Source organism: Balaenoptera musculus, chromosome 13, assembly GCF_009873245.2.
Source record: "Balaenoptera musculus isolate JJ_BM4_2016_0621 chromosome 13, mBalMus1.pri.v3, whole genome shotgun sequence".
Lineage (NCBI taxonomy): Eukaryota > Metazoa > Chordata > Mammalia > Artiodactyla > Balaenopteridae > Balaenoptera > Balaenoptera musculus.
In genome coordinates, this window is record NC_045797.1 from 8,569,362 (window position 1) to 8,596,978 (window position 27,617).

Genomic DNA, 27,617 nt, shown 5'->3' on the forward strand with positions numbered 1-27,617 from the left:
TGCACATGGAACATTCTCTCCAGGATAAACCACACGTAAGAACTCAAGTATTAAAAGTTTTTAAGATTAAATCATATAAAGTATAATCTCCAATAACAATGGAATAAAACTAGAAATCAGTAGCAGAAGGAAAACTGGAAAATACACAAATATGTGGAAATTAAACAACCCACTCTTAAACAACCAATGGGTCAAAGAAGAAATCATAAGGGAGATTATAAAATATCTTGAGATATTTTAAAATAAAAATACAACATATCAAAACGTCTAAGATATAGCAAAAGCAGTCATAAGAGGGAAATTTATAGTGCTAAATATTTACATTAAAAAAGAGGAAAAATCTCAAATCAACAACCTAACTTTACACCTAAAGGAACTGGGAAAATGGAGAATAAACTAAACCCAAGTTAGCAAAAAGAAGGAAATAAAGATTAGAGCAGAAATAAGTGAACTAGAGTATAGAAAAACAATAGAAAAAATCTATGAAACTAAGAGTTAGATTCTGGAAAGAACAACAAAACTGACAAATGCTTATTAGCTAGATTAAAAGGAAAAAAGAGAAGATTCAAATAACTAGAATCGGAAAGGAAAGAGCGAACATTACAACTGTTGTCACAGAAATAAAAAGGATCATAAAAGACTACTATGATCCATTACACACCAACAAAATGGATAATCTAGAAGAAATGGATAAATTCCTATAAAATTATAACCAACTAAGACTGAATCAGGAAGAAATAAAAAATCTGAACAGACCTATAACTAGTAAGGAGACTGAATCAGTAAGCAAACAATTTCCAACAAGCATGAGCTCAGCACTATGTAGCTTCCATGGAGAGTGCTACCACACATTCAAAGAAGAATTAACACCAATCCTCCTCAAATACTTCCAAATATTTAAGAGGAGGGAACATTTTGAAACTCATTCTATGATGCCAGCATTACCCTGATACCAAAGCCAAAGATACTACAAGAAAACTACAGCCCAATATTCCTTGTGAACATTGATTCAAAAATCCTCAACACAATACTAGCAAGCCAAATTCAACAGCATATTATGAAAGGATTATACACCATGAAGAGTGAGATTTTATTCCTGGAATGCAACATACAAAAATGAATCAATATAATACATCACAGTAACAGAATGAAGGAAAAAAACCACTTGATCATCCCAATTGATACAGCAAAATCATGATGAAATTCAACACTCTTTCGTGATTAAAAAGTCAAACACTCAACAAACTAGGAATAGAAGGAAACTATCTCAATATAATAAAGGCCTCATAACTTACTCAAACCTTGCTTTAGATAGTAAGGAGGGAAGTGATGTCATGAAAGATGGTGGAGTAGAGAAATCAAGGAATTTGTCTTTTCACCAAAACAACTATTGATAGAATTAGCTATTTTGGAACTCTGGAATCTAGTTGAATACTTACAGTATCCAGGCGAATGCTTGATGAAGAGAGAGGCTTGCATTTAGGGAAATCTCTGTCAGGTCACTGGCTGACCACAGAGATGAAACAATACTTCAGTGAACACACATGACAAGGAATATAGTCTTTGCAAAAATAGTGTGGAAAGACACTAAACAGACAACTGCAGCCTTCATCAGGCAACAACAGAAATTTCTGGGGAGGGTAGAGAATCTAATTGCCAGAGTTACTACGTTACAATGTCCAAAATGTTCAGTTCTCAATAAAAAATTACAAAGAATACAAAGAAACATGGAAGTATATAACCCATTCACATGGAAAGAAGGAAACTGACAGATGAAGTCCAGACACTGGATTTGGTAGAGAAAGACTTTAAAATAACTGTCTTAAATATGCTCAAAGAGGTGAAGGGAACCATGGACAAAGAACTAAATGAAATCCTGAGAATGATATATGAGCAACTAGACAATATCAATATAGAGAAATTATGAAAATGAACCAAATAGAAATTCTAGAGCTGAAAAGTACTATAGGTGAAATGAAAAATTCATTAGAGTGTTTTAACAGTAGATTTGAGCAGGCAGGAGAAAGAATCAGCAAACTTGCAGATAGATCAAATGAGATTACATAGTCTCTGGAGCAGAAAGAATACAAGAATGAAGAAGAGTCTAAAGGACATATGGGATTCTATCAAGCTTAACAACATATGCATTATGAGAGTGCCAAAAGGAAACGAGAGAGAAAAGGGTGAAAATATTTGGCAAAAATGAAATAATGGCCAAAAACTCTCCAAATTTGATGGAAGACATACATCTACACAATCCAAGAGGCACAGTGAACGAAAAGCAGAATACACTCAAGAGAGCTATACCAAGACACTATACTATAATCAAACTGTTGAAAGACAAAGACAAACAGAGAATCTTGAAAGGAACAAAAGTGGCTCATGAACAATAAATCCTCAATAAGATCAACAGCTGATTTCTTATTAGAAACCATGAAGTCCAGAAGGCAGTGATAGTGTTTGTTTGTTTATTTATTTATTTATTTAGGCCGTGCTGCATGGCATGTGGGATCTTAGTTCCCTGAACAGGGATCGAACCCATGCCCCCTGCATTGGAAGTGCAGAGTCTTAACCACTGGACCACCAGAGAAGTCCCTTAGAATGCTGAGAGGATAACACTATCAAGCAAGGATTCTATATCTGGCAAAACTATCCTTCACAAATGAAGGAGAAATTGACACATTTGTTAACACATAACAAAAGCCAAGGGTGTTTGTTGCTAGTAGGGCTTCCCCATACAGGAAATGCTAAAGAGAGCTCTTCAGGATGAAATAAAAGGACACTGGAACAAGTTACACTGGCCATATGAAGAAATAAAGATGACTCGCAAAGATGACTACATACGTAAATATAAAAGCTAATATTCTTGTATTTTTGGCATGTAACTCCTCTTTTGTTTCCTATATTATTTAAAAGACAAATGCAGAAAACAATGATTATAAATGGACACATAATGTAAAAGATGTAATCTGTGACAATAACAATATAAAGAGGGGATGGAGCTGGATAGAAACAGAGGTAATGTACACTATTGAAAATAAGTTGATATCAATTCAAACTACTTTGTTATAAATTTAGGATGTTAACTGTAATCTCCATGTAATCATTAAGAAAATAATGAAAAACTATGCAAAAAAGGAAATGAAGAGGGATCATAATGATACATTAGAAAAAAAATCAAATACAAAAGAAGCCGATATTGGAGGAATTGAGAAACAAAATAGACAAGACATATACAAAACAAATAGCACAATGACAGAAGTAAGTCTTTCATTATCAGTAGTTACTGTAAATGTAAATGGATTAAACTCACCAGTTAAAAGACAGAGATAGGCAGAATGGATTAAAAAAACCATGATCCAACTATATGCTACTATAAAGAGACCCACTTTAGACTTAAAGACACAAATAGGTTGACACAAATAGGTTGAATGAAAAAAGATATTCCATGAAACTAATAACCAAAAGAGAGCTGGAATGATTATACTAATATCAGATAAAATAGATTTTAAGTCATACACTTTTACAAAAGAAAAAGAAGGACATTATTTATATTAATAAAAATGTCAAATCATCAAGAAGACATAACAACTGTAAATACATATGCATCTATCAACAGAGCCCAAAAGTATATGAAGCAAACATTGACAAAATTGAAGGAAGATATAGACAGTTGTACAAAAAGGAGACTTCAATATCCCACTTTCAATAACAGAACAACCAGACAGAAGATCACAAAGGAAACAGAGAACTAGAAAACACTATAAAACAACTATATTTATATATAGAACACCTCACCCAACAACAGTAGAATAAGTATTCTTAAATGCACATGCAACATTCTCCAGGATAGACCATATGTTAGGTCATAAGGCAATTCTCAAAATATTTTAAAGATCAAATCATATACAGTACCTTTTCCAGAACAGTGGAATGAAGCTAGAAATAATAACAGAGACAAAACTGGAAAACTGGAAGTATATACATATAAATTTAAACACCACACTCTTAAACAACCAATGGGTCAAAGAAGAAATCACTATTAGAAATTGGAAATTAGAAAATACGTTGAGATAAATAAAAATGAAAACACAATATATAAAAACACATGGGATGCAGCAAAGCCAATGGTCAGAGGGAAATTTCTGGCTGTAAATGTCTAGTAAAAAGGAAGAAAGATCTCAAATCAACAACCTAGGTGTACACCTTAAGGAACAAGAAAAAGAAGAGAAAACTAAACCCAAAGCCAGCAGAAGGAAGGAAATATGAAAGATTAGAGCAGAGATAAACAAAAGAGAGAATAGAAAAATAACAGAATCAACAAAATGAAAAGTTGGTTTTTGACAATATCAACAAAATTGGCAAAGCTTTAGCTAGGCTGACTAAAAGGAGAAAAGACAGAACTATTAAAGTCAGAAACAAAAGCAAGGAGATTACTATTGATCTTACAAAAATTAAAAGGATTATAAAGAATAATATGAACAACTGTATGTTTTCAAATTAGATAATCTATACAAATGGACAAATTCCTAGAAACACACAAATTACCAAAACTGACTTCACACAAAATAGACAATCTCAACAGCTTATAATAAAGACATTGAATCAGTAATCAAAAATCCCCCAACAAAGAAAAGTCCAGGACCAAAAGGCCCCACTGCTGAATTCTACCAAACATAAAAAGATCAATTAACATCAATCCTATTCAATCCCAAAAAAACAGAAGAGAGGAGTCACTTCCGAATACATTATATGAGGACAAGATTCATCTGATACCAATGTCAGACAAAGATGCTAAAGAAAAGAAAACTACATGACCATTTCTGCTTATGAATATAGAACTAAATAGTCTCACCATATTACTAGCAAAACAAATCTAATAGACCATTAAAAGGATTATACACCATGACTAAGTGGGATTTATCCCAAGAATGCAAGGGTGGTTCAACCTAAGAAAATCAATTGATTTAATACACTACATCAATAGAACAGAGGAAAAAAATACCCACATGATCATCTCAATAGATGCAGAAAAAGCATTTGACAAAATTCCACAAACACACTTTCATGATAAAAACAATCAACTTGGAATACAAGAGAACTCCCTTATCATGATAAAGGGCATTTATGAAAAACCCACAACTAACATCCTGCTCAATGATAAAAGACTGGAAGTTTTCTCCCTGTGATCAGGAACAAGACAAGAATGCCTTCTTTCACCACTGCTATTCAATATTATACTGGAATTCTCAAATCAATTAAGCAAGAGAAAGAAATAAAAGACATACAAGTTGGAAAGAAGTAAAACTATCTCTGTTTGTAGATGACATATTTCTATACATAGAATATTCCATAGATTCCCCCCACTGCAAAACTACCAGAACTAATAAAGTCAGCAAAGTTGTAAGGTACAAGATCAACACACAAAAATAAGTTGTATTTCTACATACTAGCAATACTAGTTGTATTTCTATATGCTGGAAATAAAATTAAGAAAACAATTCCATTTACAATAGTATCCAAAAGAATAAAATAATATAAAGGTAAAAGACTTGTACACTGAAAACTACAAAATATTGCTGAAGAAAAGTGAAGACTTAAATAAATGGAGATATATCCCATGTTCATGAGTTGGAAGACTTATTGTTAACTTGGGAATACTCTCCAAAGTGACCTACAGATTTAGTGTAATCCCTATCAAAATACCAATGGTTTTTTTGTGGAAATGAAAAAGCTAATCCTCAAATTCATATGGAACTTCAATGGGCCACGAATAACAAAACAACTTTGAAATAGAAGAACAAAGTTGGGAGACTTTCACTTCCCAATTTCAAAACTCACTACAAAACTACAGTTGTCAGAAGAGTGTGGTACTGGTATAAAAATAAGCATATAGACCAATGGAATAGAAAGAGAGTTCAGAAATAAATGCAAATATATATGGTTATTGGTTTTTGACAAGTATGCCAAGACTGTTCAATATAGTCTCTTAAACAAATGGTACTAGAAAATAGTCTCTTATACAAATGTTACTAGAAAAAAATGGGTATCTTCATGCAAAAAAAAGAAGTTGAACCCCTACCTCACTCCATATACAAAAATTCACTCAAGATGGATCAATGACCTAAATGTAACAGCTAAAACCATAAAAGTATTAGAAGAAAACACAGTGGTAAATCTTCATGACTTCATATTTGGCAATAGATTCTTAGATTTGACACCAAAATCATGAGCAATGAAAGGAAAAATAGATAAACTGACTTCCTAGAAATTAAAAACTTTTGGGCAAAAAAAGGACATTATCAAGAATGTGAAAAGACAATCTATAGAATGGGAGAAAATATTGGCAAATCATATATCTGATAAGGTTTGATATCTAGAACTCTTACAACTCAACAACAAAATACAAACTACTCAATTTACAAATGGGCAAAAGACCTGAATAGATATTTCTCCGAAGAAGATGTACACATGACCAACAAGCACACAAAAGAATGTTCAACAATATTGATCATTAAGGAAATGCAAGTGAAAACCACAATGAGATATTACTTCACACCCACTAGGATGACTTCAGTTTTTAATTTTTATTTATTTATTTATTTATATAAATTTATTTATTTATTTATTTATTTATTGGCTGCATTGGGTCTTCGTTGCTGCATGCAGGCTTTCTTTAGTTGTGGTGAGTGGGGGCTACTCTTGGTTGCGGTGCGTGGGCTTCTCATTGCGGTGGCTTCTCTTATTGTGGAGCATGGGCTCTAGGTGCACGGGCTTCAGTAGTTGTGGCATATGGGCTCAGTAGTTGTGGCTCGCGGGCTGTAGAGCACAGGCTCAGTAGTTGTAGCGCACAGGCTTAGCTGCTCTGCTAAGGGGATCTTCCCGGACCAGGGCTCGAACCCGTGTTCCCTGCATTGGCAGGCGGTTTCTTAACCACCGCGCCACCAGGGAAGCCCGACTTCAGTTTTTAAAACAAGAAAAATAACAAGTGTCGGCAACAATGTGGAGAAACAAGAACCCTCATACATTGCTGTATGTACGAGGTCGGAATGTAAAAAGATGCAGTTGCGGAAAGTAAATGAGAAGTTTGGCAGTTCCTCAAAAAGTTAAACACAGAATTACTCTGTGACCCAGAATATCCATGGCTAGGTATGTACTCAAAAGGAATGAGAACATATGTCCACACAGAAACTTCTACGTATTTTGCAGCACTGTTCATAAAAGCCCCAAAGTAGATACAACCCAAATATCCATCAATGGGAGAATGGATAAACAAACTGTGGTATATACATACAATGGATCATTACTTAGGCATAACAAGGAAGGAAATACTACATATGCATACAACTTGGAGGCACCTTGAAAACATTAAATTTTTACATTAACTAAGTAAAAGAAGCCAGCCACAAAAGGTCACATGATATATGATTCCTTTCATATGATACATGCAGAATATGCAGATTCACAGAGACAGAAAGCAGATTGGTGGTTACCAGAGGGGGAGAGAGGAATGGGGAAGGATTACTTAATGGGTGCAAGGTGTTTTCTGAGATGATAAAAAAGTTTTGAAAGTAGAGGGAGGTGGTGGTTTGCACAACATTTTGAATAACTTAAGTACCACTGAATTGTACATTTAAAAACTGTTAATTGTAGGTTATGTGAATTTCACCAAAATTTTAAAAATTTTTAAAAAGTGAGAAGAAACTGGCTTACTTTTTTTTTTCCTCTTGAGATAATGCTTGCCAAACGATTTTATTCAGGCGCCTGTTTAAAAAAAAATCAACAATAGTTATCTAGTAGCAATAGTTCATTTCATGACAAAAAGCTGACCCCGCGCAGGGAGATCCCAAGCCACGCAGCACCACCACCGCAGGACCACGTCATTGCCACTCACTCAAAGAGATTGGATGTGAGTGTCTCCCACCCTCAGCATCACTGTGGAAGCCTCATGGCTTTGTGGCAATCATGCTAAATATTAAAGGAGGGCACAGCTCTCAGCTGGATCAGGTAAAACCCGGGCTGAGAAAAGGCAGCAAACAAACTGGTCCTCATTATCCCTGCATGAAGATATTTCTAAACACCCACTGCTTTTCTTCATAAGGAAAAATATGTGTGCCCTTAGCCTGCCTTCTGTAGACATTCTTCTGTCTGGATTCTCAGAGCAAAAAAAAAAAAGGTTAATAGGGTCATAAATAAGAGGATTGGGACACACTTTAGAGATCAACCAGCCTGATCTCCTTGTTTTCCAAATGCAGCCGCTGAGAGGGGCAGACAGATGAAGCGCCTTACTTATCCAGCACCGAGAGCTGGTGGGGCTGAGACTAAAGCTCACCGAACGCGTTCGCAGAGAGATGCTGGCAACCCAGGAAGAAAGGAGGAAGTTGGAGCCAGTGCTTTCTATCAGGTAGTTACAGCTCCTTTTCTTGTTACCAATCAGTGGTGCTTTTTCCAGAGCTTCCAGCCCAGTTCTGTAGTGCTACATCATCACCCAAATCAGGCTTACTAGGGCACAGGGCACAGAACACTGGCTCCACAGGTCGTGAGCTGGTGTTCCATGAAGCAAAAAAGCTTCAATAAAATGGGGTGGGAGAATACTGCCTCTCCCCAGGAGGCATGCTTCTAATCCTTGGACCCAGCGTCCGTGGCACAGGGCTCTGGGAGCACACTTTGGGTGGTGTTATCCTGCCCTGATCTCCCATCACAGGCCTGGTGAGATCATGGAAAGGGGGTCTGGCACGGTGGTGAAAAGCACAGACCCTGGAGCCAGACTTCCTGGGTCCAAAGCTCAGCTAGCTCCTCCTCTTATTAGCTGGGAGACTTTGGGCCAGTAGCCAACTTTTCTGTAGAAAGGGGGTAATCACAGTACCTCCCTCCCTGTGCTGCAGTGCAGACTCAATGAACAAGTTATGTGCACCGCACACAGAACTGTGTCTGACACAGGTAAATGCTCTGTAAGTGACAGAAAGAGTCAGGAAGTGGGAAATAAGCCAGCTTTGCTCCTGTGTCTCTTGATGTTTTTGGTTCTTTGGGGCCTATTTGGAAATGGTTTTAATGATGTGGTTGACGAAACAATGATCAGGGCTTCTAAGGCTTGTGTGCATTTCTGGGGAAAAAACAAAACAAAACAAAACTGTAAATCCTTTTAAGTCTAAACCTTGAAAGTGCAGGCAGTAGAGTAGGGAGGCTGGGAGTGTGATGAGGGCTTGGGAGCTACGTGGGTCTGGGTTCAAATCTCAGCATCTCCACTTTGCCGCTGTGTGAACATGTTACATAACTTTTTGAAACTCTGTTTTCTTATTGATAAAACAAAGATAACACCACCTACCCTTGGAGTTGCAAGGATTAAGTGAGCTGTATGTATAAAGTGACCAGGAATAACTAAGGCTCATTCTCTCCAGCTTCTGAAGGAGGGTGAGGCTTAGACACTCAGAAACAGTTGGTGAATGTGGGTCCAATTAGCTAGGACAAGTCTCTAATTTTAATTCGGTTCTTTAGAAAATATTTTTCCAAGAGGGTATTTTCATAACCTCTATTATTCCTCTGTTTTCCGCCTTCACTGAACTATTTCAAAGCACACAGGGCAGAAAAAGCGAGTGGGTGTGAGCTGAGGGCAGCAGAGAGGGTGTGAATCCCGGCTCCACTGTCCCGGAAGGCAACCGTGGGAAAGCCTCTAAGCGTGCGGGACGAGGGCAGTCCTTGTGGGATGCTGGGATTTGACAAACCACAGTTTTCCTCTTTGTTTTAGGAAACTGAAATTTGGTTGAGCGTAGCGTTTACTAGCTTTCTCTACCTCTAGTTTGCAAATCTACTTGTACCGAGTGGCTCATTTGCAAAGCAACTTGTAACTAATGACACTTTAGAAGTCTAGTCAGCAGCCCAAGCAAATCGGTGATAAGCAGAGGTTACTATGCCTGGTCCCTGAGCCAGAACTGATGCTTCTCCTGTGGATCTGAGGGCTGAGACCTTGACCTTAGATTCACAACACAAGCTGTGGAAAAATCACCCCAGAATCCAGCCAACCCTGGTAATCCTCACTCAGAGCTTATGCTCAGACACACAAGGCCAAAACTGCTTCTGCAATTCTTAAAATATTGAACCAGAAGGACTCCCACACATGGGCACTAAGTGTGACCAAAATTGCTAGTTTATGTCACTATTTTGACCAGAGGACTATAAGCTTCCCACTCATTTGGTCACCCCTAACCATACGGACTTAGGGTTCTATCTGGCTTACTTGTGGTGGGAAACTCCTTAGAAACGTTTTATTGGGGATGAGATGGGGATAAACTAAGTTTCATTAATTACTTTTCATCTTTTCATATTCTGCCTATCTTCACAAAGATGAAGCAAGATGGAAAAGGGAACTGACATTTATGCCAGCAAAATTCTTAAATACTATTGAATACAAAAGATCAGGAAGCTTTGTTCTGTATAATATTAATGTTAATATGATTAAATAACAATATTAAATAAATAATTCATTTAAAATAAACATCAAGTTATTAATACTAATGCAATCAATAATATCAAATATTAATCATATTAAAATAAATGTTAATGATCATATTTAAATTAATATCATTTTAATAAACAATATAGTATAATATTCCTCTAAGGGTACTAAAAGGCTTTTCCGATTCACTCACTGGAAGTAAGAACTGGAACAAATCACTACTATGTCTGTATTTTGGTATTGCCATTAATGAAGGACTCTCTTCTGCCTGGGAAGGAAGGGTCCCTGTCCTTCTGGAAACTCTTGGGAAAGGGTCAGCTCAGTGGGAAGAGCTGTGTGACCCTTCCATTCCATGTATTTATGGTTATTTTAGCATTAGAAGATATAGGGAATGAAAGAGGGAAATAATTAACATTAGTTGCTCTTTATATATAATTTACATAACCCTCACAACTGCCCCGTGATCTTGCAAATGAAGCTCACAAGTGTCATATGACCTGTCAAGTAGCTGTCAGAGCCAAGAATGAAACCCCCGAGCTATCTGACCTCAAAGCCCCAGCTCATGGCCTGGCATCAGGCTTTCACAGACCAGGTAATTACAGCACTCAAAGATTTGAATGAGTCAAGCAAATTAAATTACAATATGAATGATATTATTATATTTCATTTTGAATAACTGAATTGGATCAATTTTAATAAGTAAACTTGAATTAGATCAAATTCAAATTAAATTCCAACAGTCAAATACATATATATATATATGTATACGTATATATATATATATAGTGACACCTGCTAGGAAGAGGAGACCAGGGGGAAAGCAAGCAGCCCAGCCCCTGCCTTTGGGGGCCGACATCCTCGCAGGGAAGGGACAGGCCTGTACAGAAGCTGTGAGCGCTCCGAGGGCCACACGCAAGGTGGGTGGTGCAGAGTTGTTGGGGAAAGGCCTCTCTGGGGAGGGCCATTGGTGCTGAGGCAAGAAGGGAAGAAAGAGGACAGCTGGTGGGAGGGGACAGGAAGAGGGGCAGTGGAGCTTCAAGGCAAGGGAAGGACTGCCTGGTGCGGGGGTGGGGAGGCGGAGAAGAGGGCCAGAACCAGTAAGAGGGTACCTACAGAGCAAAGTCTCAGGCCCACAGGGGAGGGCGAGCCTTGGCAGAGTTCAGCCTGCCTTTGAGAGAAACTAAGGGCCCGCAAAGACTCAGAGAAGTCCTGAGAAGCCCGTGGAGGCAGCTGCAGGAGCCCATGCGACACAGCCTCAGCTCTCAGGCAAGGGCAGTGGAGGAGGCTCAAGTGTAAGGAGATTCGGAGAAGACTGTGATGGGCGTGGGGCGGAAAGGCCAGCCTCTGCGCTGGGTCGTGCACTCCAGGCAACACAAGTCAGGCTTTATACTTTTTTTTGAACACACACTAGACACACTGCAAAATGACAGCAGATCAGTAAATGCTGGCCTGGGCCCCGTCGTTCACTTTGGCGTACTTTATTACCTTTTTCTCAACCACATGGTGGTAAATGAAAACCCAATTGCACAGCTTCCAGAACCAAGAATAGGCTTGCCTGGAGGAGCTGGGTAGCTCAAAGTTTAATTAAGCGTGTGCACCAAGGGCTAATTAAGTGCTGAGGGGCAGGGTGCGGAGGTGATTAGAGAGCTGGGAGTGGGTGAGATTCTAGCCCCAGAGCTGTGTTCTCCACCAACACTCTGAGGCGGGCTCCTGGGTCAGGCCGGAAGGAGCCAGGCCCCAGGAAGGAGCTGGGATTCAAGGACCCTGGGTCTCCTTCCCACCTGGGTCTCCTTCTCCAGCCTGGCAGTTGCCTGGCAAACCCTGGGTTATTTGCCCTTGGGAAAAAAGGCCCCCTAGCTCAGTACAGTTTTCACTGTAGTCAACTTGGTCATCTTCTTGATTTTGATATAAAAATTGTTTAAATAAATTATCTCATTATTGTGGTGTTTTATTTCTTTATTGTGGTGTGGTGTCACTTTACAGAATGTTAGATGCTAAAATGGTCCAATTCACTCTGCTAAAAGGAAAGCTTTAAAGAGTTCATGGAAACATGAGATTTCTACAGAGTTTGGAAAGGGAAGATGGTTTCTTGAAAACCCTGTTGGACATACTCAGGTAAAGTATTGGGTTGGCCAAAAAGTTTGCTCGGGTTTTTCTGTAACATCTTAGGGAAAAACTCGAACGAACTTTTTGGCCAACCCAGTACTTAACGCAATGCTGGCACAGAGGGAGCCCCTTATGTTAGCTGCTGCTGCTGTTAATATTCCTTATGGACCATTGTTAAATAGCTGCGCCAGATGAAAAATTTAAGCTAAAAGAAGGGAAAACAAGCCAAAACAAATTCCACATCCATTAAAGAGTAGCCAGGTGTAATACTCACTTTTCATAGGACTTAATTGCCTGTTCCACTTTTTGCTTGTAGATATTGAGCTTCACTCCTTGGGGGTTAACTAAAGTCATCTTATTTGTGTCATTGCACACATGTGCCAGAGGGAACACCTATATGCCAATGCCAAAGGAAAAGGTCACTTGATAGGTTAACATTTGCCTTCAAAAATGGATCTAATGGCTGTACAGTATGTTTTTCTGACTATAAAATCAATACATTATGTTTGTAGAGAAATGAGAAAATACAGAAAATTAAAAAAATAAGAATCAGAGATATCACTGCTAACTTTTTCCTTCCAATTTTTAAAACTATATATTTTAAAAATACCCCCCCCCCAAAAAAAACCTGTTTCAGGAAACTCAAATCAGAATCAAGTGTTATCTTAATAAGCCTCTGTCAAACTGAAGGGCATAGGCGATAAGAAATAGAATCCCATTGTTGCTACTTTGTAAATTACTAGTTGGGTTAAACATCTTTCTCACATATTTATTTTAAATTTGATTTTCTCTTAAGAATATCTGATTATAGTTAATATCTTTTGACCATTTTCTTTATCAATTTATAAGAGATCTTTATACATGTCAAATAAAGAAGGCTTAGTGATCAGTGAAACCACTTTCTGTAAGAACAGCAGAGAACCAGAAAGAGAGGGCATCTTTTTGAGTTCTTTCTGTCTGTGTCTGATGCTTGCTTCTGGGTTTGGGGCTGCCTCTGATTCCATGCTATCTTAACAGTACCTGTAATATTTTACACTTACCTGTTTGCATATTACTTTGTTTCATTCACTGCTGTATTCCTATCACCTAGAACAGTGCCTGGCCCTCAACAAATATCTATTGATAAATGAATAAATGTATGTTTGCAAAAAGGCTTATTCCATATCTTAATATTTACATAAAAAGAAAAAGTCTAATGGGAGAATACAAGGTCTAACAGTGTTTCGATACTGTATATGATTCCAACCACGAGGAGCATGTAGGCATTTTAGAAATGTGGGGAATCAAAGCAACTATACACCAATAAAAATTAATTAAAAAAAACCCAATTAATCATAATAAGATGAAAGAAAGCTTTGGCCTTGACAACAGGGACCTGTGATATTTACTTTCAGAATATTTTCTATCAGTAATTTCAGTAAATTGATATGTTAATTTAAAAAAATGTGGGAATCACTTTTAAGAAGTAAATTTGTACTTCCAATCCAGATGATACAGAGTTCATGTTTTATGTTCCCCTTTGCCTTCAAAATCATACAAAAATTGTATTGTTGTTATTTAAGGAAAAAAATGCATAAAAAGAAAGGAAGGAAAGGAAGAAGGAGAGAAGGGAAAGGAAGAAGGAGAGAAGGAAAAAGAAAGATGCATGGTTGATGTATTTCTAGAGACAAAAAGTTGAATAAGTCAGCAGGGCTGAAGTTGTGTGTTTGTTGACTCTCGTGGGCAAAGATGGCAGGGGCGGTGGGAGCTCAGCTCCCAGAAAGCAAGTGGGACTCTGAGTCAGGCTCAGTGCCTGAAGCCAGCACTAGTATGAGGTTCTCTCACCCCTGCAAGGAGGCCCTGCCTGGTGAGAGAGGACACTAGTGCAGTCTAACAACCAAGAACTGAACCAAGCCACCCTCAATCTACACTATCCCAGTATCATCATGGGACAAGAGCTCTAAATACCAATGACTGGGGTACAAGGGGATGGATTTAGGTAACTGCAAAACAGAAGACAGAGAAAAAACCAGATTTTTAAAAATCTTGTCAAAATGTGCCAACGTACTAAAATTCCTAAATACACACACAAAAATGCTAAAAACAGTAGCTGAGCAAATCAACAATCAGAACATCAATTCACATGAGTAGAAATTAATTTTACGAGCCACCTAACAATAACTTTATATGAATTATGATTAAAATTAAGTATGATTAGGTTGTTCAAAGATGTAACAGTCATATAAAAGTGTAAGAACAGAGTGCCGTTAAGAACAAATGGATGAGAAAAAGAATAGTATTTTAAATAATAAAATAAAATCATGTAAAAAAATAGATATTGAAACTGAAAACTACATAATTTTGCAATTAAAACATCAAGACCAAAAGAAACAAACAAAATAGCCAAAGATTCAGAAGGCTGAAAAGCAAGAAATTTAGTCTGGCTGAATAGTCAAACCTTGCTACCTGTCAGACACAAGAATTCATCATGTGGTTTCTAAGCAATCTTTGTCAAAGAGAAGAAGCCAAAACAGTGGGTTAAAAGGTGAGTTGACTGGACTTTGAAAACAATGAAATTTGCAGAAGTGGAAAAAAAACCCAACCAAACAAACAAAAAACACCACCTCTTAAAATTTCACATAAACTTTCAGAGGAAAAATAATCAGTCTCAACAAAATGAAAGACCCTTACATATTTATCTCCCCTGGGAAGAAGACCCCTCTAGAAGTCTATAAGTAGCTCTGCAAATTGCCAGCTTATGGCTCAACTGCAAATCAACACCACGAAATATTTAGCAGCATTATACCATTTCACCAGGATCCGCTGGATGCCTGACTGATGATGCGTAAAGAAAACCCACTGTTTAATGTTCTACCTCCCTCTTTGGTGGATTTGGATCTCATGCCTTGCATGGCCATCATGGACTTCAGTGTGGTAGGAGTTCAAATTTGGCTCGTGTGCACCCACTCTCATTCCTTTCTGCATGCAGATTTAGGGAAAGACAAAGTCATACTCCACACCTTCAGTCTGTGGTCTTAGTTTTTACAACATGGTGGTCACGTGGAGGTCCCATGGGCTATTCTCTTGATGATGTCAAGTTTAGTGTGACTATGAGGTCATAAGGGGCATTCTCACAGGGACTTGGGGGATCAGAATCATGGCTTCCCAGCTTCTGTAGGGAAGCAGGTGGGGAGGAGAGTGTGGTTAATGAGGAAACTGACACTATTTGAGAGGGAATGAAAGCACCTGGTCACACCTCCTGAACATGTTTTACTTGTTAACTCTTTTTTTTTTTTTTTATAAGAAGAGGGAAATGTAGACACAGAGACAGAGAACACCAGGCCATGTGATGACAGAGGCAGAGACTGGAGTAATGCAGCTCCAAGCCAAGGGATGCCAAGGATTCCACCACCAGAAGCTAGGAAGAGTCAAGGAAGGGCTCTTCCTTAGAGCAGTCAGAGGAAGCATGGCCCTGCCAACACTTAGATTTCAGACTTCCAGCCTCCAGAATTGTGAAAGAATAAACAAATTTCTAAGCCACCCAGTTTGCGGTACACTTTGTCACAGCAAACCTAGGAAAGTAATACGGAGATATGAATACATATATATAATTGTTTATGTTTTCAAAAGAAAATAATGGAACAACCAACTAGCTGTTGGCTGATCTAGGAATGACTTCTTGGAATGACTGGGGGGACTTGGCTCTGCTCCACGTGTCTCTAGCAGGCTTGACCAGGCATATTCCCAGGCACAAATGAGTAAGTAGAAATAACCAAGGAGCCTTAATGCCTGGGCTTGGAACTGGTATACCCTTGCTTCCATTTCATTCTATTGGTCAAAGATACTTGCTATCTCTTATAATGCAAATCAAGCATTACCAACTAATGGGAGACCCCTCTGGACACTGATAATAAAAGGGAGCCTCAAGGTATTACCTACTTCACTTCTCTTGAGGTTAACCTAGAAGCCTTACCAAATTGATGCTAATCACACCCTGTGTGAGAAGATTTTAACTGTGAGGGATGGAGGGCAGAGGGAGGAAGGGGGGGTGGGGGGGAGGGGGGAGTGAGAGAGAGATACTGACCATAATTGCTGGAATACATGGACAGCCCTAGTTTGGGCTGATTCTGTTAGAATTTTTCCCAGTGTTAGACCAGAGATACACTTTAACCACTAATTTTGTCAATAGTTGAGAACAGTTTTATCAATTCTATTAAGAATAGTTTTATCAGTAATGGGATTGTAGCTTCAAGATGGCGGAGTAGAAGGACATGTGCTCACTTCCTCTCGCTAGAGCACCAGAATCACAAGTGACTGCTGAACAATCATTGACAGGAAGACACCGGAACTCACCAAAAAAGATACCCCACATCCAAAGACAAAGGAGAAGCTGCAATGAGATGGTAGGAGGGGCACAATCACAATAAAATCAAATCCCATAACCACTGGGTGGGTGACTCACAAACTGGAGAACACTCATACCACAGAAGTCCTCCCACTGGAGTGAAGGTTCTGAGCCCCACGTCAGGCTTCCCAACCTGGGGGTTGGGCAACAGGAGGAAGATTTCCCAGAGAATCAGACTATGAAGGTTAGCGGGATTTGATTGCAGGACTTCGACAGGACTGGGGGAAACAGAGACTCCACTCTTGGAGGGCACACACAAAGTAGTGTACACATCAGGACCCAGGGGAAAAGAGCAGTGACCCCACAGGAGACTGAACCAGACCTACCTGCTAGTGTTGGAGGTTCTCCTGCAGAGGTGGGGGACAGCTGTGGCTTACCGTGGGGACAAGGACACTGGCAGCAGAAGTTCTGGGAAGTACTCCTTGGCGTGAGCCCTCCCAGAGCCTGCCATTAGCCCCTCCAAAGAGCCTGCAGGCTCTAGTGCTGGGTCGCCTCAGGCCAAACAACCAACAGGGAGGGAACTCAGCCCCATCCATCATCAGACAAGCGGATTAAATTTTACTAAGCTCTGCCTACCAGAGCAAAACTCAGCTCTGCCCACCACCAGTCCCTCCCATCGGGAAGCTTGCACAAACCTCTTAGATAGCCTCATCCACCACAGGGCACACAGCAGAAGCAAGAAGAACTACAGACCAGCAGCCTGTGGAATGAAAACCAAATTCACAGAAAGAGAGACAAAATGAAAAGGCAGAGGACTATGTAGAAAATGAAGGAACAAAATAAAACCCCAGAAAAACAACTAAATGAAGTGGAGATAGGCAACCTTCCAGAAAAAGAATTCAGAATATTGATAGTGAAGATGATACAGGACCTCGGAAAAAGAATGGAGGCAAAGATCAAGAAGATGCAAGAAATGTTTAACAAAGACCTAGAAGAATTAAAGAACAAACAGAGATGAACAATATAATAACTGAAATGAAAACTACACTAGAAGGAATCAATAGCAGAATAACTGAAGCAGAAGAACGGATAAGTGACCTGAAAGACAGAATGGTGGAAAACACTGCCATGGAAGAGAATACAGAAAAAAGAATGAAAAGAAATTAAGACAGCATAAGAGATCTCTGGGACAACATTAAATGCACCAACATTCACATTATAGGGGTCCCGAAGAAGAAGAGAGAGAGAAAGGAACGAAGGAAATATTTGAAGAGCTTATAGTCAAAAACTTCCCTAACATGGGAAAGGAAATAGCCACCCAAGTCCAGGAAGTGCAGAGAGTCCCAGGCAGGATAAACCCAAGGAGAAAGATGCTGAGTAATCAAATTGACAAAAATTAAAGACAAAGAAAAATTATTAAAAGTAACAAGGGAAAAACGACAAATAACATACAAGGGAACTCCCGTAAGGTTAACAGCTGATTTCTCAGCAGAAACTCTACAAGCCAAAAGGGAGTGGCACGATATATTTAAAGTGATGAAAGGGAAGAACGTACAACCAAGATTACTCTACCTGGCAAGGATCTCATTCAGATTTGACAAACAAATCAAAAGCTTTATAGACAAGCAAAAGCTAAGAGAATTCAGCACCACCAAACCAGCTCTACAACAAATGCTAAAGGAACTTCTCTAAGCGGGAAACATAAGAGCGAAAAGGACCTACAAAAACAAACCCAAAACAATTAAGAAAATGGTAACAGGAACATACATATTGACAATCACCTTAAATGTGAATGGATTAAATGCTCCAACCAAAAGACAGAGGCTCGCTGAATGGATACAAAATCAAGACCCATATATATGTAATCTACAAGAGACCCAATTCAGACCTAGGGACACATACAGACTTGAAAGTGAGGGGATGGAAAAAGATTTTCCATGCAAATGGAAATCAAAAGAAAACTGGAGTACCAATACTCATATCAGATAAAATAGACTTTAAAATAAAGAATGTTACAAGAGACAAGGAAGGACACCACATAACGACCAAGGGATCAATCCAAGAAGAAGATAGAACAATTATACATATATATGCACCCAACATAGGAGCACCTCCATACATAAGGCAAATGCTAACAGCTATAAAAAAGGAAATCGACAGTAACACAATAATAGTGGGGGACTTTAACACCTCACCTACACAGATGAACAGATCATCCAGACAGAAAATTAATAAGGAAACACAAGCTTTAAATGACACAATAGAACAGATATATTTAATTGATATTTATAGGACATTTCACCTGAAAACAGCAGATTAAACTTTCTTCTCAAGTGGGCATGGAACATTCTCCAGGATAGATCACATCTTGGGTCACAAATCAAGCCTCAGTAAATTTAAGAAAATTGAAATCATATCAAGCATCTTTTCCGACCACAGCGATATGAGATCAGAAAGAAATTACAGGGAAAAAAATGTAAAAAACACAAACACATGGAGGCTAAACAATACGTTACCAAATAACCAAGAAATCACTGAAGAAATCAAAGAGGAAATCAAAAAATACCTAGAGACAAATGACAACGAAAACACGATGATCCAAAACCTATGGGATGCAGCAAAAGCAGTTCTAAGAGGGAAGTTTATAACAATACAATAAGAAACAAGAAAAATCTCAAATAAACAATCTAACCTTACACCTAAAGGAACTAGGGAAAGAAGAACAAACAAAACCCAAAGTTAGTAGAAGGAAAGAAATCATAAAGATCAGAGCAGAAATAAATGAAATAGAAACAAAGAAAACAATAGCAAAGATCAATAAAACTAAAAGCTGGTTCTTTGACAAGATAAACAAAATTGATAAACCGTTAGCCAGACTCATCAAGAAAAAGAGGGAGAGGACTGAAATCAATAAAAATATAAATGAAAAAGGAGAAGTTACAATGGATGCCACAGAAATACAAAGCAACATAAGAGACTAGTACAAGCCATTCTATGCCAATAAAATGGACAACCTGCAAGAAATGGACAAATTCTTAGTAAGGTATAACGTCCAAGACTGAACCAGGAAGAAATAGAAAATACGAACAGACCAATCACAAGTAATGAAATTGAAACTGTGATTAAAAATCTTCCAACAAACAAAAGTCCAGGACCAGATGGCTTCACAGGTGAATTCTATCAAACATTTAGAGAAGAGCTAACACCCATCCTTCTCAAACTCTTCCAAAAAACTGCAGAGGAAGGAACACTCCCAGATTCATTCTATGAGGCCACTATCACCCTGATACCAAAACCAGACAAAGATACTACAAAAAAAGATAATTACAGACCAATATCACTGATGAATATAGATGCAAAAATCCTCAACAAAATAGTAACAAACAGAATCCAACAACACATTAAAAAGATCACACAACATGATCAGGTAGGATTTATCCCAGGGATACAAGGATTCTTCAATGTACACAAATCAATCAATGTGATACACCATATTAACAAATTGAAGAATAAAAACCATATGATCATCCCAATAGATGCAGAAAAAGCTTTTGACAAAATTCAATACCCATTTATGATAAAAAAAAAAACTCTCCAGAAAGTGGGCATAGAGGGAACCTACCTCAACATAATAAAGGCCATATATGACAAACCCACAGCAAACATCATTCTCAATGATGAAAAACTGAAGGCATTTCCTCTAAGATCAGGAAAAAGACAAGGATGTCCACTCTCACCACTATTATTCAACATAGTTTTGGAAGTCCCAGCCATGGCAATAAGAGAAGAAAAAGAAATAAAAGGAATACAAATTGGAAAAGAAGAAGTAAAACTGTCACTGTTGGCAGATGACATGATACTGTACATAGATAATCCTAAAGATGCCACGAGAAAACTACTAGAGCTAATCAATGAATTTGGTGAAGTTGTAGGATACATAATTAAAGCACAGAAATCTCTTGCATTCCTATCCACTAACAATGAAAGACCAGAAAGAGAAATTAAGGAGACAATCCCATTCACCATTGCAACAAAAAGAATAAAATACCTAGGAATAAACCTACCTAGGGAGGTAAAAGACCTGTACTCAGAAAACTATAAGACACTGATGAAAGAAATCAACGATGACACAAACAGATGGAGAGATATACCATGTTCTTGGATTGGAAGAATCAATATTCTGAAAATGACTATACTACCCAAAGCAATCTACAGATTCAATGCAATCCCTATCAAATTACCAATGGCATTTTTTACAGAACTAGAACAAAAAAATCTTAAAATTTGCATGGAGACACAAAAGACCCCGAATAGCCAAAGCAATCTTGAGAGAAGAAAACGGAGCTGGAGGAATCAGACTCCCTGACTTCAGACTGTACTACAAAGCTACAGCAATCAAAACAATATGGTACTGGCACAAAAACAGAAATATAGATCAATGGAACAGGATAGAAAGCCCAGAGATAAACCCACACACCTATGGTCAACTAATCTATGACAAAGGAGGCAAGGATACACAATGGAGAAAAGACAGTCTCTTCAATAAGTGGTGCTGGGAAAACTGGACAGCTACATGTAAAAGAATGAAATTAGAACACTCCCTCACACCATACACAAAAATAAACTCAAAATGGATTAAAGACCTAAACATAAGACCAGACACTATAAAACTCTTAGAGGAAAAATAGGAAGAACACTCTTTGACATAAATCACAGCAAGATCTTTTTTGACCCACCTCCTAGAGTAATGGAAATAAAAACAAAAATAAACAAATGGGACCTAATGAAACTTAAAAGCTTTTGCATAGCAAAGGAAACTACAAACAAGATGAAAAGACAACCCTCAGAATGGGAAAAAATATTTGCAAACGAATCAACGGACAAAGGATTAATCTCCAAAATATATAAACAGCTCATGCAGCTCAATATTAAAAAAACAAACAACCCAATCAAAAAATGGGCAGAAGACCTAAATAGACATTTCTCAAAGAAGACATACAGATGGCCAAGAAGCACATGAAAAGCTGCTCAACATCACTAATTATTAGAGAAATGCAAATCAAAACTACAATGAGGTATCACCTCACACCAGTTAGAATGGGCGTCATCAGAAAAGCTACGAACAACAAATGCTGGAGAGGGTGTGGAGAATAGGGAATCCTCTTGCACTGTTGGTGGGAATGTAAATTGATACAGCCACTATGGAGAACAGTATGGAGGTTCCTTAAAAAACTAAAAATAGAATTACCATATGACCCAGCAACCCCACTACTGGGCATATACCCACAGAAAACTATAATTCAAAAAGACACATGCACCCCAATGTTCATTGCAGCACTATTTACAATAGCCAGGTCACGGAAGCAACGTAAATGCCTATCGACAGGTGAATGGATAAGGAAGATGTGGTACATATATACAATGGAATATTACTCAGCCATAAAAAGGAATGAAATTGGGTCATTTGTAGAGACGTGGATGGACCTAGAGACTGTCATACAGAATGAAGTAAGTCAGAAAGAGAAAAACAAATATCATATATTAATGCATATATGTGGAATCTAGAAAAATGGTACAGATGAACTGGTTTGCAAGGCAGAAATAGAGACACAGATGTAGAGAACAAATGTATGGACACCAGGGGGGGAAAGCGGGGTGGGGGGGGGGTGGCGGCGGTGGGATGAATTGGGAGATTGGGATTGACATGTAAACACTAATATGTATAAAATTGATACCTAATAAGAACTTGCTGTATAAAAAATAACAATAAAATAAAAACTTAAAAAAATGATAATAGTGTTCATCTCTTACTCTTTGCCAAGTACTAGGCAATCCATATATTTTCTCATTTAATCCCTCTATAGATACATACATTGAAATGCAGTTTTGTTATTTGGTTTTCCTCTCCACTGAACTCTAGTTTTTTATTCCTTTAAAAAATACTAGTTTCTAGCACAATGCATGTACAAAGTAACCATTTACTGAATACGTAAAAGACTAAAATTATATAAATTCAAATAATAGCTGAGGCTCCAACATTTTTAAAAGTTTATCTCTATCGTAAAATATTGTGTTTGGAGTCTACCAAATTTGAGTTCTCCGTTATTGAGGCACGAGATGAGTGTACCTTTGCTATTTTAAAAGAGATGTTTGCCAAGAAGGTGAATGATGTAACCAAGATTTTAAGAGATATATTTAGCTTACACAAGAAAACTATTCTCAAACAATAAAAGAAAAAATATTAAAATTGAATACCATTTTCACTTAGCAATTGGTAGGGTTTTTTTTTTTAATGTTGCTGCTCTAAGTAACAGCAAAGATGTAGGAAAATAGGCACTCTTAAAATTCCAAGTAAACTGCCCAATAATGGGGGGAATAGTTAAATTAATTGTAGTAATTTATGTTATTGAATATTAGCACAACCATTAAAATTCATCCAAAATTGGTCATTACAAGGAAATATGTTCATAAGATATGCTAAATGAAGAAAGGGGGATACAGAACTGTACACACAGTTATTAGCTGTTAAAGTAGTACAGGAAGAATTCTGCCTGACAACATTCTGGCTGTGTTTGTAAGCAATCCCACAACATTTTGAAAATGAGAAAATAGTGTAAACTGGTGTTTATATATTCATCACTCAACACTAACTGAATTCACCAACTTCACTGCTTTTCAACTAAATCATTTCTTCCAATAAATATCCCAGAGCCTGCTGTCAGACTGGCCAAGGAGAGGTCTGACTGGATGTGAGTAATGAAAATGCAAAGGCTGTGCAAATCCCACATGGCTGACCCTGAACAAGGTGCAGTGACTTTATAGTTGTGCAAACTGCTGAGTGCTGAAGCTTAAACCTCTGCTTAAACAGAAACATCTCCAGGCTCCACAGAACAAATTGAAGGTGGGGCTACAAAGTGAACTGGGAAAGAGAAGTGTCAGTCAGATCACTCATAAACTCATGAAAGTATGTTGCTTGCTACAGTGTAGGTTATATCTCACAAATTTCAATCTAAATTTTTAGAAAATAAAAATAAAAATTTTAAATGTAAATTTCAATTAAAATGCTAGTGAGGTCACTAGCATTTTAATTGGTATAGTAAATGAGTATTTGCTGGCATGCAATAATGTTTGAAATAGACTGTTAAGTAAAAATCAAGGCACAGAGTATCTTTAGTTCAACTTCATCTTGGTAAAACAAAAACAAAGAACAAAGGATATATATGTAGTGAAAAAACTTGGGCCAGATAACCACCAAACAATTCATCTGTGAGGAATTATATTCTATTGTTTCTTTTCTACTTATCTGTATTTTCTAACTTTTCTACACAATGATTATGTATAGCTTTTGTATTAACTGTCCTTTCAAATTTTTTAATTAAAATAAACTTTTCTATCAGTATCGTTTTCATCGCTACTATATTTGAAAGCAACAAAATGCCATGCCCTTAGCAGCATCCCTAACATTCCTCGTCAGCTAAATGATGAGATAAAAAGCCACCTTACTGGGGCTTCCCTGGTGGCGCAGTGGTTGAGAATCTGCCTGCCAATGCAGGGGACACGGGTTCGAGCCCTGGTCTGGGAGGATCCCACATGCCACGGAGCAACTAGGCCCGTGAGCCACAACTACTGAGCCTGCGCATCTGGAGCCTGTGCTCCGCAACAAGAGAGGCCGCGATAGTGAAGAGGCCCGCGCACCGCGATGAAGAGTGGCCCCCGCTTGCCACAGCTAGAGAAAGCCCTTGCACAGAAACGAAGACCCAACACAGCCATAAATAAATAAATAAATAAATAATTTAAAAAAAAAAAAAGCCACCTTACTACGCTGGTCTAAATTTTCCATCAGATACTTTGATGAGATCAAATGTTTTTCTCAAAACCTAGTCTGAGGGCTCACCACGTACCAGATTAGGGACCTTGCCATGACCCATCAGGAGTCAGTGACAGAGCTGGGGTGCAGGCCCAGGCTACCTGATCACAAAGCTATGTGCTGAACCCAGATTAGGGCAAAGCAGGAAGCCTTGATGCAGTGCTGGTAAGACATGATGATGATGATGGTGGTGGTGGTGATGTAGTGGACTTTTCAACGATGCAAACTAATGTTCCCGAATTGTTTCTTTTTTTTCAAAGCCTTTGGCAATAAAGAGCTTTAAATTCCAGATTCATCAAACAACTAAAGCAGTTTTACTCTGTATATGACTTGGTGATGAATTAATCTTTTTGAAAGAGCTAAGGTTAAACTTATCTGGTCCACGGAAAACTGAATATGCCAGTTAGCACCTTGTAATGAAGAGTTGCTAGGGCAACCTCTCTGCTCAACACTTCATTTCCAAGGTGACAGATTTGATGCTGGTCCAAGAAACATGAAAACCAAAATAGCATTGTGTACCAGAAGAAGAAACAGCCCATACATAAGTCATGAATGAAACAAGTAGCTGGGGATAAAGCCAAATGCTGCTTTACAATTCTACCCAGACAGGTGTGACTGCACACAGAACACAGGAGTAAAAGTCAATCACAATTCTCAGTGAAGTGGGTTAAGATTCATGTTTCCTTTTCAGCTCCATTCTACTTTTGTCTACTTTTTCAAAAAACTGTTTGGTCCAAATTTCAAAAAGCTATATATCTCACTCAGTGGGATTATATTTTTCGATCATTGTTTTCCCATTCTTTCCATCAGAGAAAATATTAAATAAAAGATGTAAGTGTGCTTTGAGGGTGAAATTGGAATTTATTGCAGTATATTTCCTTCATCTTCATGATTCTTGCTCTTACGAGCAATAATGGAGCGGGGAGAGCATGTCGTGTGCTACGTACCCACAGGCTTGTGATGAGAATTTACAAAGCCACAGAAGGCACGAGCACAGGTGCCCATGGTGGAATGCACGTGAAAAAATATACATCCTCTTCCCTTGGCTTTGCTTTCTGGGGTCAGAAGACAGGTTCTCCAGAAAAACAGGACCCTCACTACTCTTCCATTTTTTCCTTCTTGGAAGTCACTCAACATTTTTCTCTCTCTCAGCCCCATGTGGTTTAGTCCTGTCGACTTGACTTTATATAGAGCCTTGGGTCCATCCTCAGGGTTGTCACCTGGGTCACAGCCACCTAGACCTTGCCTCCTGACTGCCCCCCATCGTCCCAGCCTTGAACCTCTACAACCCTTTTCCATACAGTAGCCAAAGACCAAACCTGATCTTCTCTGCCCTCTGCTAAAAACCCTTCGGTTTCCCTCAGGATGACCTTCATAAAATCCTTACCTCAACCTTCACCAGCTTTCACACCTTCCTCCAGTTGCACTAAACTTTCTTTGGAATGACAAACTTCCTCTGACCCTTAGACTTCCCCCTAGGTCACTCCTCATTCCCTTCCACCTCATCACCCTCGTAACTCCTCCTCCCCTAGGTCCAAACCTGGACTGATCAGATCCCCCAGGTCTGAACTTTCCAGACCAGGTCCAAAGCCCTCTCTGCCAACTCAAGGTGGTTAGGGGCCTCTCTGGCATCTTCACTCTGCTCTTCCCACTCATCACATTTAACTAGAACTTCTTATTTTAATTGCTAGTTCCTCCATGAGATTGTAAGTTGTGATTGGGTAGGCTGTAGTCTAGCCCAGCTCAGAGCCTGCATACAATAGGCAATGTAATATTTATTGAATATTTTTATAATAAAAGCCAACATTTATTCAGTGCTTGCAGCCCATTATATGCATTACTTCTTTTTATACTATATATATATATACCTATACTATATATATTCACTATATTATACATAGTATAACAGTCTCAGAGTAGGTATATTATTATCCCCAGAGTTCAGATACATTGCATACAGCCTGGAGAGCAAATTTCAAAGTGCTGCAGTGAGTTACTATGTTTATTTCTTCTAAATATGAGGAGAGGACAAGTTGAATAAGATATCAGGTCTGCGCACTATTTTTAAGGTTTTCAAAGTATCTCTATACTTGTAGAACTAATGCTTATCAACAAGTATGATATACAGTTCCTCTTAGGAAAATGGCTGTCTTTCTGAATATAAACTAGTGGAAATATAGAACCTATTTGGAGGGTGATTTGGTTTAATCTGTCAAATATTTAAATGTACATATCCTTTGGGTCCAGCAATCCATCTATCACAAAGATAGACTTGTAGAGGTGCCCAGAAGTCTCTGTGCAAGGAAATCCATTACAGGATTGTTTGTAATAGGGGGAGGAAGGACACAAGGTAAATGTCCATTAACAATGGGGAAGAAATTTGCAACTAACAAAAATGAGATAGACCCATATCTACACACATAGAAAAGTCTCTAAGACATATTTTTTTAAAAGATAAAATAGCAAATCCATATGGTATTACCTTATTAAAATTGTTTTGTATATTAAAATTGTTATGTGTATGTGTAAAAATATATATAATGTATTCATATATATGTGTGTGTGTGTGTCTTGAAAAGGATTAGCAGGATATTCACCAAATTATTCAGTGTTTCCTTCATAAATGAGGTTGGTGGAGAGAGAAGCTTTGACATTTTCCTCTAAAGACTTCTAAATGGTCATTGTATACAAGAATGTACTCATATATTACTCATCATATAAAAATAAACCAATAAGTTAATTAAAAATCAAGTGTCCTTTGCATTTAAACTATTTTATCTCTTGTTTTAGGTCTGTTTTTAACTTTTTTTTTCTCAGCATATCATTAATGTATGTTCAGAGTTGAAAGAACTACAACAAAAACTAAA

The 27,617-nt window shown here is 38.1% G+C and overlaps 1 protein-coding gene across 1 annotated transcript in view; it reads right to left on the minus strand.

Annotated features, from left to right (window-relative positions):
- Positions 1-27,617, minus strand: part of VWA3B (von Willebrand factor A domain containing 3B) — a 211,562-nt gene that overhangs the window by 37,740 nt on the left and 146,205 nt on the right. Inside the window, 2 exon segments of the mRNA XM_036872281.1 lie at positions 7,714-7,764; positions 12,834-12,952. Of these exon segments, the coding sequence (XP_036728176.1) occupies positions 7,714-7,764; positions 12,834-12,952 (170 nt within the window).